The following is a 12074-nucleotide window of genomic DNA, read 5'->3' as shown; positions in this document are numbered from 1 at the left end:
AAAAAAACCATATTTTAATTTGAAATATTTTCCTACTTCTGTTTAAAGTGTCTTTACAATTAAAATTTCAGACTTGCTGGTAATGTATTATGTGTATTTTTAACTTTTCATGATTGTTTGCTTTAAATGAAATATAGTTTGTGATTATAAATAATAATCATTAATTCTCAACAGCATCACCAGAGTACAAAATGTATTAATTATAATAACATAGATTTTAATACAGTATAGATGTATTAAGTAAGACATATACATGTAGTAGGCTCACCTAAGTTTTGATATGGCAGTTCTAATTCAGCAAGGAATTTGTTCCAGCAAAGACTTTTTGTATAGACAGTTCTATGGCAGCACCAAGATCATGTACTGTGCTGTAAAAGGTGATACAGAAATAAGCACTTCCCCAAAATCCATATTAGTATGATATCATGTAGGTATTGTAGATATAGGCAAAAGCATTTGCTTTTTGTCAGTTTCTGCATCCATTGATCAGCATCTTTGGGTTATTGGAGCAGCACTGGCTTTTTGACTCAGTGATCATTAAGATAGCATTCCAATAACATACCAGCAGTCTTGGAGTGTGGGAGCTCAAAACAAGAGCATGAGTTGGGCTCAGGATTTTGTCCACTTCCAAATACTGAAACAGCTACAGAGGCTCCAAGCACGGCTGGAGTTATAGTGGGAACTGTTAGAAGAAGTCTTGCATTTCTTGAAACCACAGATGCCAAGCTTTACTAAAAGGAAGTGGAGGAAGAATCCTTTGTGATTCAGCTGGTTCTGAACAGAACCCCAGTGCAGAGCAGTAAAAGAGAAATAAGTCATAGTGTGTGTTTGAGATAGGAGTAATGAAATAATTTGACAGTGTCAGCTATCATGAATCTTTGGGTTTTAGTCTCTCTGCAGTTGACACATGCCAGCACTGTATCATCTCCAAGTCGCTGGCAGGCAATATTTGTTTCCGTTCCTGTTCCCTGCGCTGCTGCATGCACAAGTGCTCCTCCTTTCCCTCCCTGGGAAAGAATAATGCAGGTGTCTGTGATAAGGTCAACCTGACACTTCACAGAAGATTGGGAATTCAGTCTAGACTGGGGGCTCCCAAATGCTTCTATCCCAGCACTACCACTGACAGCATCACTTGTGTCCACCTGCCAGCTGGACCCATGTGTGAGCTGTGTGCTGCTGCTTCCCTCATTGCTGCTGGAGGCCTGTGCTTCAAGGGAATGGTTTAGGGCTGGTTTAGCTCATTCCCCCATGCTGGGTTTGTATTGCTTCATTCTGAAAAGGTTTTAGGCAGATAAAGGAGTATAATCTAGGATTGAGGACTAGCATGGGTAGTATTTGATATCTGAACCAATTGGCTTCTGTGAGTCCATAAAAATACTTTATCTAAGTCACATTTGTCTGTAAAGCATCATGTGCCAGTCTTGAAATGAGTTTATTTGGGCTTTTTCAGGTTATGAGTTTGTCAAACAAACATTTAGAAACACCATTTTTCCCACCCCCCCAAGTAACACCTTTTTGCCCTTTGTCTTGTGTCCTTCTTTTTTCCTTCATTTTATTTTGTGTCCCTGTCTCTTAAATAATGTAATATACAGAAGCTTTGCTTCATTTGGTAGAATGTGGCCCACAGCTGAGGGCAGTCAACAAAGAACAGATCAATTCAGCCATTTTTATGTTGTAGCTTACTCTGGATATTTAGCATAAAGAAAAACAGTTATTACTGTTGAACAGAGAATTTTTAAAAAATGGTAGGGAGGAATGATGGTGTCGTGCATAGAAATGGAAAAATGTCTTAAAAAGGAAAATAATGTGAAAATGTCTTACTTTTACATGAAGTGCAAGGCAATTTTTCTTTCACAAGATAATCAGTAAATTTCAATCCAAAGCAATTATGGGTTAAGCATTATGCAAAAATCCTGCTGATTTAACAAAAATGCTAATAAATGCTAAATATGAATAACCTGTAACATTCCTTCCCTTCCTCCCCCTCAAAAGCATGAAAATGTATTTTGGTTTTGCACAGCTGTTTAAATTTGACTTCGTTTTAGATCCCTCTCTTCTCTTGTGTGTTGTCAAATTACTTCCTTTTTGAATCCTTGTCTTTTGTAACATTCTTTTTCAAATTTTAGAAATTTTGCTGCCTCTTTCCCATTTCCTGTGCAGAGGAAAAGCTGTTGTGTTTAAGTTTCAATAAGAGCTTCTTTGAGGTCATAGGAGTAGTTGGTGATGGAAGTTGTGTCTTCTTATAGCCTAACTCATCCCAGGTCTTGAACACCTCTAGAGGTTCTTCTGTAGGTAACACAACCACCAGCAGCTGGTAATCAAAGAGAAGGGACTTGGGAGGAAAAGGTAACAACTCAATTAATTCAAAGGCACAGTAGGAAAGGGTTATTCCTGGGAGTTGTTTCTTACAAAATAATTCCTCCAGTGGGGGTATACTGAGAATGCTCCTCAGGTGAGAGGTCCACCCTGCAGATGAATGCATTGGGCCATGTTAGTGGGTACCACTTCACCTTGGGGCTGGGCTGGACAGCCCAGCAGAGCTCATCTTAGAAGGGGAAATAATTTCAGGATTTCTTATTTGGTGAAGCTATAAAGAGGTGGCTCTGGGTCTCCCAGCAATGAAATCTGGCTTTTATTGAGGACTGTGGGAATTCTCTCCAGGTGAGACAGAGGAGAGAGGCACTCCAGCATCAGCTGTTCTTCTCAAGCTTTACAGAAAAGCCTGAACCTCGCTCAGGTTGTTAAGTGCTAGACACACTGCTGGTTGTTTGATTGTACCACTGAATACCTCTGAAAATCTTTGAGAAACTTGAATGGAAAAGGATAGGGTGGGTGCTTTGTTTGGTTTGGGGTCGTTTTTTAAAAAAGCTGGTAGACTTTTCAAAACTACTTTTTCAGCAAGAAATCTCTGCATTCCTTACTAATCCTTCTTCCCTTCTTGCCCTTTTCTTGTGCTTTCTCTCTAGAAATATTTGATATTTACCTTGTGTGTATCTTACCCTTGTATATATTTTTTTTGTGTTTCAGTCTTTCTAGTCCCACTACCATTAGGGTCTTTTAACAAAAGTACCAATCAAATGGAAATCCTAATGTTTCCCCTTAATTGCTGTTGATCAAAGGCTTTAGCAGCTGTGGCCAACATTCATATTCAGATTCATTTTGCTTGCTTTTAAGATCATAGTTAAAGAGTAATTTCATTGTCTGTTCCTAATTTATATTAACTTTCCTTGTTTCGATCATTTGTTTTGGTAAGTAACTGTTAGAGGCATGTCTTCTCTCCCCTTCCCTCCAAATGCCATGCTATAGTGGAGTAAGTAGTTGAAGTTTGAGGTGATCTGTTCCCTAACCCATCCTGTAAATATCAATGCTAACAACAGTGTCTTGTGTTTTTTTTCTTTTCCTTTTTTTTTTTTTCTTTTTTTTTTTTTTTTATCAATGTGCTTCTTCCTGTGTGAATAATTATGTGTCTAGAAACAGCCATGGAGTGATTTTGCTGTACTGAATGGGGGAAAGATTAATAGTGACATTTGGAAGGCAAGTATATTGTCAGATTTTAGAACCTTTACTACTATTACCCTTGTTTTTTTGCATGGCAGTGGCTGTTTTCCCCTTTTATTTTTCCATGAATGTCATTCATAACCTAGGCCAAAGTGAATGGGGGTACTGCTAGGGATGTCTAGCTCACAAACATGCTGCCTTTTCTGTCTTTCCACTTGGAATGGATTCAGTCTAAACTAGCAGGGCAACTGCCATGATGTAACAAATAAGATGCCTGCACTGAATGAAATGCAGCTTGAGAAATATATATATATACACATCTCTATATCTGCATGCCTCTTTTCAACTTCAGCCAGAAATACTATCGCTTCTTTGCAGGGAGGATTTAATTTCCCTTTGAGATAAGAAATAACATGATGGTGTACTTAATACTATTATAATAGTATTAAAACTATACTAATAGCATTGCCTCCATCTCTAGGACCTGCATGCAGCCACTGTGAACCCAGACCCAAGTCTGAAGGAGTTTGAAGGAGCAACGTTACGCTATGCCTCTTTGAAGCTCAGGTACAATGACTTCAGAGGTCTCAGTGGAATGACCAACTCTGTTTTGTGTTGTGCTGTAATTTTCATATGATTTTAAGACTGATTTTGGTTTGGTTTTTTTATGTCACAGAAATGGTCCACAATCTGATGATGATGATTCTTGCAGCATCAACAGTGATCCAGAAGCCAAGGTCTGTATACATGGTATAACAATTAAAAATCTAGCAGTTGTAAGCATAAACTTGCAAGGTGCAGAATGCCTCCTAAGTTTTGAAATTAAATGTACCCCTCCTCTTGGCACAATGTGGATTGACCATGCAAGACTAATTCCATCAAAGGAGTTTGCAGATCTAAAGCTTCATTTGGTTGGATCAGGAAAGTGTGGCTTATTTTGAAATCATGTAAGCCGGGAAATTGGATTTTAGAGCACAAGATTCCACTGTCCCACTGTAATAACTGTCCTCTTGCACAGCTAAGTGAGTGTCTGTCTCAGAGAGGACTCTGGTTTTTATTATCTCTAGATGGTTTCCAGGGGCATTCAGTGACAGAATTTTCTCTTTATTTTCAAGTTTGTCCCTTTTTAAAGTACTCGTCTTTTTTTGTGTGTGCTTCAACTTACAGCTACTAACAAGGAAGTTACCTTTTAGAACAAGAAACTTCATTTTTTGGAAGAGAGAATGCAGCCTACTTTGAAAATGAACTTCATAGAGAAAAATTAGACCGTTATGTGACAAAGCACCATAATTAAATCAAAGCTTTTACTGTTGGAATCTAAGGGTTTTGAGGAGAAAGAAGCAGCAGAAAGTTTTGTATGCTTGCATATCTATCTCCAGATTTGCCTTGTTGATAGTTTTGCCTTTTGCTTGCATCCATTATTAAGGGTGTATATGAATCTCTACAATTGAAACTACAAGTAATTTAAAAAAGTGAACCATGACACTGTGCCATACAGCTGCAGCCCTGACAGGATCTGAAGCTACTTATTTGCAGGAACAAATATGTATGTAACAGAGTTGATAATTTTAATAGCATTAATGATACATTTGAAGAGAGAAAACAGACTGATCATGGCACTTAATTTTCTTTGTCATCTTGATTATTTGGCTTGTGATATTTATTTCAGATGTAAATAGTTGTAATAGTAAGTACTTTGCTTGGCTCACTGGTAGTTTAAAAGCAAGTGCTAAATTCTGAGCACAGTAAGTGGAGTTGAAGGAGTGAGGAGCTTTAGGTTCCAGTCCTGAGAACAATAGAGTTGTTCTTTTCGTGATGAGCCTTATAGTATGGAAGGCTTTAAAGGGAGGCAGTATTTTGATATGTCTATGATTTTACCAGGTGATTTGCACTGAGTATTTCTTGAGGTGTTTCTGCATGGAGGACTATGGCAGTAGTTTTGTGGACAAATAACTTGTGCCATCACCTCCCTTCCCTCTCTCACTTGCTGTTTAAACTTCAGTATTTTTGGATCAGGTACCTCTCTGGTGTCTGTGAAATGGGACAGTGCCAAAAGCTTGTCCTCTTTTGTCTCTCACAACTGCTTTTGTTTTACCACTTCAGGCAAAACTATGCTGATAATGCTTATATGGGTAATCAAAACTGAGCACTGAAACAGTCACAGAAGTGATTGAGAGGAGCAAGACAAGAAATAGAGGAGAAACTAGACATGTTTTTGCCTTTTTAAAGATCACTTGGTTCAAAGCACCTTGCCTGATTTCTGCCCAATGCAGATGCTGTGCAGGGGCAGCAGTGACCAGAGCAGGTACTGTGTGGTCCTGCAGGTGAAGCTCAGCAGTGCTGACACTGATTTGCAGCAGGAGAGGCTGAGGGCAGAGCTGTTCAGTGCATCTGCCTCTGTCCCAAGGACAGGGCAACTATGGCTATATCTCACAGGAATGGCAAGTGGTCCAGAAACAGCAGGGACAGTCTTCACTGTGGAAAATGCTCTGAGATCTTTATTTCTCACATGGATGGGAAGGGGATGGGGTAGGTAGATTCCTTGCTAGTCCATTTTACCCCAAATATGGAAAGACTGAAAGAAGTCTGATAGGCTTTGAAACAGATGACTTGAAAAAATCAAATATTTTCAGCCTTTTAGGCTCTCCCTTGCCATATTATCTGCCTTAACTATCTTTGATTGAAGCTTTTGTGGAGCAGCAAGCACAGATAAATCCTTTTTCTTCATTTCATCATAAGAGAAGAAAGGTTCTTTTAACTCATTAAACTATCTATTGGAAGAATTTGTTAAAATGAACTTTGTTAGAGGTATGTTAGAGATCTTCAACCTATCTAAACTTAATAATGACATTGGCCAGTACATTTGTGGAAAAAACCAGTGTCTCTATGGCACATTTAATGCTGGATTTCAGCAAAGGGAACCGTGCCACCTTGTGGGAAGCTTTAGTACTTGTCTTTCCCCAGAGAGTCAGCTTCTGCTAAGATTGAAGCACTGCAAAAATGCCTGCTTTGGAAAAAGCATGTAATATGATTAATGTAACTGTTATAAGAAAAGTGACTTATGCAGCAACACATTTAAGTGTTGATAATTATCAGTAAAGAACAAATGTTTCTCTATGTATCACATGCTTAAGATGCAGTTCGTGGTTTCATGTCCGTGGTGTCTCGGTCAGAGATGCGGAAGGTCACAAAGGAGAAGTGGAAAGAGGAGAATTATTACCTCCAGCTTCTTGATATCATCAATTTATTTTGGTAGAAATTTCTTGAAGTGATGGCTTATTGTGCTTGATGAGGATCCTAATTCTGCATGTGAAACATGCACAGCTAGAAATGAGTTTTGGATTGGTGCTTCCCAGGAGACAGATCGTAACCTTCCCGGTTAATTTATAGAGCAATGTGTGCCTTCCTAATTGAGTTTCAAGGAAGGCAAAAGATGCTTTTAGCAATCCCAGACTGTAAATTCTTCTGGGTTGTCTTTTTTTCATTGTTATAAAATACAATGTCCCTGTGTAAAAACATAGGAAGGTGCTAAATTCCTTCTTGTGTCCATATATAGAAACAGAACTGTCGCTATAGGACACAAAAGAAAGAAGCGCACACCGCTGTTCTCAAGGTGAAGAAAAGGGGAAGTTTATTTTCTGACTCTAACATTTATAGTTTTCTAAGAGTGACAGTGGATTGGAGGGTGACAGTGCCACCTCTCCAATGACACTGGACAAACCAACACTCTATCAACTTTCTCTTCCTCTATAAAGGAATGCAAAACAATGAGTTATTTACAGAAAGTGTGTGAGAAAGTTCGCTACAAGAATGTCAACATCAGAAGGCTTAGAAAATCTTAAAAAACCAGGATGACACAGAATCTCCTGGGAAACCTGTCACTGTCCCTAGGAATGGCATGGATTTTCAGATTCTCTATCCACATTGGTCTGCTCAGCAAAGTTTCGCTTTTCCAGTCTCACCATTTTAGAGCTATAGAGCATATTTAGAGCATATTTAGCTATGTCCATTATCTAAGAATGGGAAGAATGTGTTTAAACCTGTGCAAGTCCTAGGCATTTACTCCAAAAGACTGTTTTCTGCTTTAGAAACCAATAAATGCTCTGGATCTCAAAGGAAGATAATGAGGCTATTTCCAAGAAAGAGAGCATCAGGAGATATTGATTACAAGTATTTAAATTTAGTGATTCACCTGTAGGTGAATGAAAACACACTTGAAGACATGGAAAGTGAGTTGGTGATGAATTCCTAGGGATTACCTGGCCTTTAGGGTTTAACCAGGTGGCCATTGGCTAGGTGACTTGTGGCTGTTGTGGAAGTGGCCTGTAGATCAAAATAATCTATCTAAGCACTATCAAAATAATTTTACAAAATACTATGTGCTCCCCAAAGATTTAATATCCAAATCTTGACTGCTTTTCTTACTATAGAAACAGGTGTATATGTTTTGGAAACATTGTATATTTGCTTCTTTCTGATCTTTTCCAGAAGAAAACATCCTGCCTAGACACAGGATCATGTGTAAATAATCAGTGTCTGTCTTTGGGGATGGACATGAATCTGATCTCTGGCTCAAGTGAAGACTTAACCTGAGAGGAGCTTTTGCCATGTCTAGCAATCCCAAGAAAGGATTCTTTTCTTAGAGTCAATTCAGCTTCTAAATTCTTGGTACATGCGGGAGTATTCAGCATTTTCCAGCAGTCCACCTCAGCTGCGTACAGTCTTCTCACGAGCTCATAAAATGCTGCAAAAAGCCGCAGTTCAATTAATTTCAATTAATTAAATTTGAGGAGTTTATTCCATCTTAAGTCTCTTTTAAAAAGTAGATTAAATCTAAAAGAGAAATAGGGTCTCTTCAACAGTTTTTCTTCTAAAGTGGTATTTTTGCTTGGTTTTTGGATTAGGAATTTGTTTCTTTCAAAACAATCTTTTGTTTTCATTCCCTAGGAAATAGCACTGGAAGAAATCTTTACCTATTTCTTTACCCTTATAAGGGAATCACAGTGTATTAACCCATGTATTAATTTCAAGTTTCTTCTTTTTTGTGGGGCTTTTTTCTGCTTTGACTAGTTCTTCCTGACAAACTGATTCAAGTGTAATCTGCCATTCCACCTTTGCAGCTCCTGGGTAGCAATGGTGAGTGGTGGAAGTGGCTGTTTCTAAACTGGTTTGTTGTTCCTGAATTTTGGCTGTTTGCCATTAGCAGCATTAAGGCACCCTCACATCTATAGAGCTGCTGCAGGTAAATGATGCAGGTGCTTGAAAATGTTCTGCTTCAAAAGCAGTTTAGGAATAGCCAACTAAAGCACTAAACTACATATCCTCAATGATATATTTTTTTAAATAGTATTTTTCACTGTCGTGCATTAGACCTTTCAGAGGATGTGTTTGCTTGTTCTTTATCTCTGTGAATGATAGTTATTACTATTGACATCTGTTGTGTCATTAGGAAAAAATTCCTAATGTCCTGATGTGATGTACATCATAATACAGATTTCTGTCTAGAGGATATTTGCTTCCACCTTGTTCCTAATTGGAGTGTTGTTTAATCAAATATGAAGATGAGTTCAGGGCAAGGAAGATGCAGCATTTTCCCAAATCTCATGGATTTACTTTATAATGGCATACAGAGTTACAGTATGGTTTTTTTGTTATACTATATATAAAATATAAATATCTGGGCTAATACTGGTTTCTCTGGGTCTGGATTGAAGGCACTTGAGACAGTAGTTCATGTTTGGACTCAGGTGTTTATTATCTCTTATCAGTAAAACAGTCTCACTACTGTGAGTTCGGCAGCTTTTCATTAGCAGGCACAAAATGGCCAACAATCTCTTGTTACAATGTCTTTTAAGACTAAACTGTCCAATTAAGAAAGGACACCTAGATTATTTTCCCTTTTAATCCAAAAACTGATTCCGAGGAGCCGCAATGTGGACTTTTCTGCCCAATTACAAAATGCCACCCAAACCCATGAAGAAGAAGGAAGAAGGATGAAGAAGAAACCCAGGATGACATCCTGTGCCCTCCATCTTGCTTCCATCCACAACATACTAAAAATCCCCAAACCTAAATTTATCACCAAGTGATACACCTACACTACTCTCTATAATCTATTTCACACTTTTGTGGATTCTGGTCTGTCTTGAAGTCTAGGAAACTTTCTCCATGAATGACGGTCAAAGTCAGTGTTCCCCTGGGGGTCAGGGCACCCCAGAGCAGAGAGAGAAATATTCCCGGTGCTCTGGGTTTCCACAGGATAATGTAGCCTAATTTCTCAAGCCATTCAAGATTATAATGAGATCCTGCAAAATATTACATGTCTTTCACTCCTAGGAATCCCATGTATCTCTGGGATCTAATTAACTGTGAACCTAACCTGCACAATTAGGACATGAGTGCCCAAACGGTAGGAGGGATATAGAGGAGACATTTTACTTGTAGTCTTCCTTAGACAAACACATCACAAAGCCATTCCTCATGTGAAAGAGGATGGAAACTGCTTGAATATTTACCATTATTTTCCAGGTTCGTAATGCAAGAATTACATCTTGAGTTTGGGGGCATTATCAGAATTTGTTTCGTTAAGATATGCTGTACAAAAGGTTTGCACTGGGCTGGGAGATTTCTGCAGGATTGGGAAAATAGAAGATAAATCATAAGAACACCTTTGTTTCAAATCAAAGCAAAAGATCTTCATGGCCAGTGAAGTTCCAGAGTTGACAGTGGCTGTGTCTGCCACAGGTGTGTTGACCAGGAGTTATTGCTGGGGTAAGTAAGAGCACAGGTGCCAAATGCATTACAGGAGGAGACTGGTGCAGGTGGGAGCTGTGTGGGTCATGCTTTGCCCTTGGGACAGTCACTGCCTTTGCCAGGAGTGGCCAGGTTGTGTGGGCAGTTTGGGTGCCTGCCAGTGACCACTGTCCTTGTGGGGAGGCAGCTTCCCTGGTTGCCAGTCAGGTGAGGTGACACTGGAGGGAGCCTTGCCTCTGGAATTGCGGCTGTGGGACACCCAATGTGCTGTTGTGGCCTCTCAGGCATGGGGTACTAGGAAGTGCTGGCTACGTTTGAGAAAACATGAATATACCTATTTTAAATTATTTTTTTAATGATGATGTTTCTTCCATGGTGGCATTTTGTATTGCTTCACTAGGGCAAAGTGCTAGTGTCATCTGCAGTACTTTTCTCATGGAGGTGCACAGTCCAGTTTTTCTTGGCTGGAGTCTGTGTACAGCATCTTGCTGTGTACAACCATATAACAAACTGGTGGTTCAGTAGAACACAGAAAACCCCAGGCTGCTGATCTAAGCAAAAAAAAAAAATTAAGAATCTTCACTTTCTAATATTTTAATGTTGCTTATTTTAGTAGTTTTTAATCGCAGTTTATTCACTGTTTTCTGGTGCCACACAGTAAACTTTTCATGGGCCAGCAGTACTTAGGGTGTGATTTTTGAAGGAACCCTCAGGAATGGGCAGGAACTGGGAGAAGCAGCAGCTCATCATACTCATGTGCCACAGACAAAAACTTCCTGTGGCCATTGTGCAGCCCAATGGATTCTGTCAGCAAGCAGCTCCCAGTTCAGCACAGCTGGGCCGGTACTGCTGGCACAGCTCCCTGTCAGCTCCACAGCAGCTTTGCTGCTGCAGTGCGCAGGTAATCCCAGCTTGCAGCCCCTCATGCTCCCCACTTGAGACCAACCATTTCACCTCTAAAACAATCTATGTAGCCCCTGTCAGCTTCAGCTCTGGAATGGCCTGTTGACTGTGAATTGCCTCTTGAATGTCTGTTCATCCTACTGCTACAAAATGAACTGAGAGATATTTTTGTATTTCTTTTCAATTATTTACATTACCTTGCCAGTCTAGGGTAGCTCAGGGAAATAACTTGTTCTAGTTTGTTACAGTGTTTATCATTCCATGGCACAGATGTTTAATGGACAAAAGTGCTGTTTGTATTTATGTGTCTATATAAATATGTATATGTATTTCTGTTATATATTGCACATACACATTTTGAAACCAGCATGATACAAACTTGGTGAGTTATTTGTCCATTGTGGACTAGCTGAAAGGTGCAATTGTGGAGGAAGTTAATTTAAAATCAATTAAAGTGGAACATTGAGTTGAATGACAGAGCAATATTTAGATAGCTCTAGCCAGCATGTATATTTATTTTTAGTTCTACTTGTAAATTTTACTTTAAAAAATGAGACATTTTCCTCGTCAAAATTTTCTGCATTTCATCCAAGAGAAAAGGGATAATATTAATCTCTTAAGAGATGTGAAAGCATGAGATGTGCTTTATATATATATGTGGCATATGTGCATCATAGTGCCATGTTGCACATTATGCATTATTCCATATGTTTGGAAATTATGACTCCATGGTGCTTCAATGAGACAGCATGATGCTAAATGGGTCCTCAAATATGGGAGGTCACCAGGGCTCAAGATTTCTGGCCTCTGGTTTCATTTGAGTCTTTTTTGAAAAGTGGGAATTGATCAATAGTGATTTAACTTCATTGACTTTGGATCTTGTTGCAAACATAATTTCTGCAGAAATCAAATTACTTGTA

At 39.0% G+C, this 12074-nt stretch overlaps 1 protein-coding gene across 11 annotated transcripts in view; it reads left to right on the top strand.

Annotated features, from left to right (window-relative positions):
* The window catches only part of APBB2 (amyloid beta precursor protein binding family B member 2), a 164358-nt gene that overhangs the window by 101310 nt on the left and 50974 nt on the right, over positions 1-12074 (top strand). For 8 of the 11 annotated variants that reach the window (XM_030947703.1, XM_030947707.1, XM_030947705.1 and 5 more), the window contains 3 exons: positions 3472-3534; positions 3980-4065; positions 4175-4235. In XM_030947703.1, coding sequence (XP_030803563.1) covers positions 3472-3534; positions 3980-4065; positions 4175-4235 — 210 coding nt within the window. The remainder of the gene's footprint in view (positions 1-3471; positions 3535-3979; positions 4066-4174; positions 4236-12074) is intronic. The other 3 variants (XM_030947710.1, XM_030947708.1, XM_030947702.1) reach the window with 1 other exon arrangement.

This window comes from Camarhynchus parvulus, chromosome 4, assembly GCF_901933205.1.
Source record: "Camarhynchus parvulus chromosome 4, STF_HiC, whole genome shotgun sequence".
Lineage (NCBI taxonomy): Eukaryota > Metazoa > Chordata > Aves > Passeriformes > Thraupidae > Camarhynchus > Camarhynchus parvulus.
Note: the sequence above shows the minus strand (reverse complement) of the source record. Positions and strands in the feature narration are given on the sequence as shown.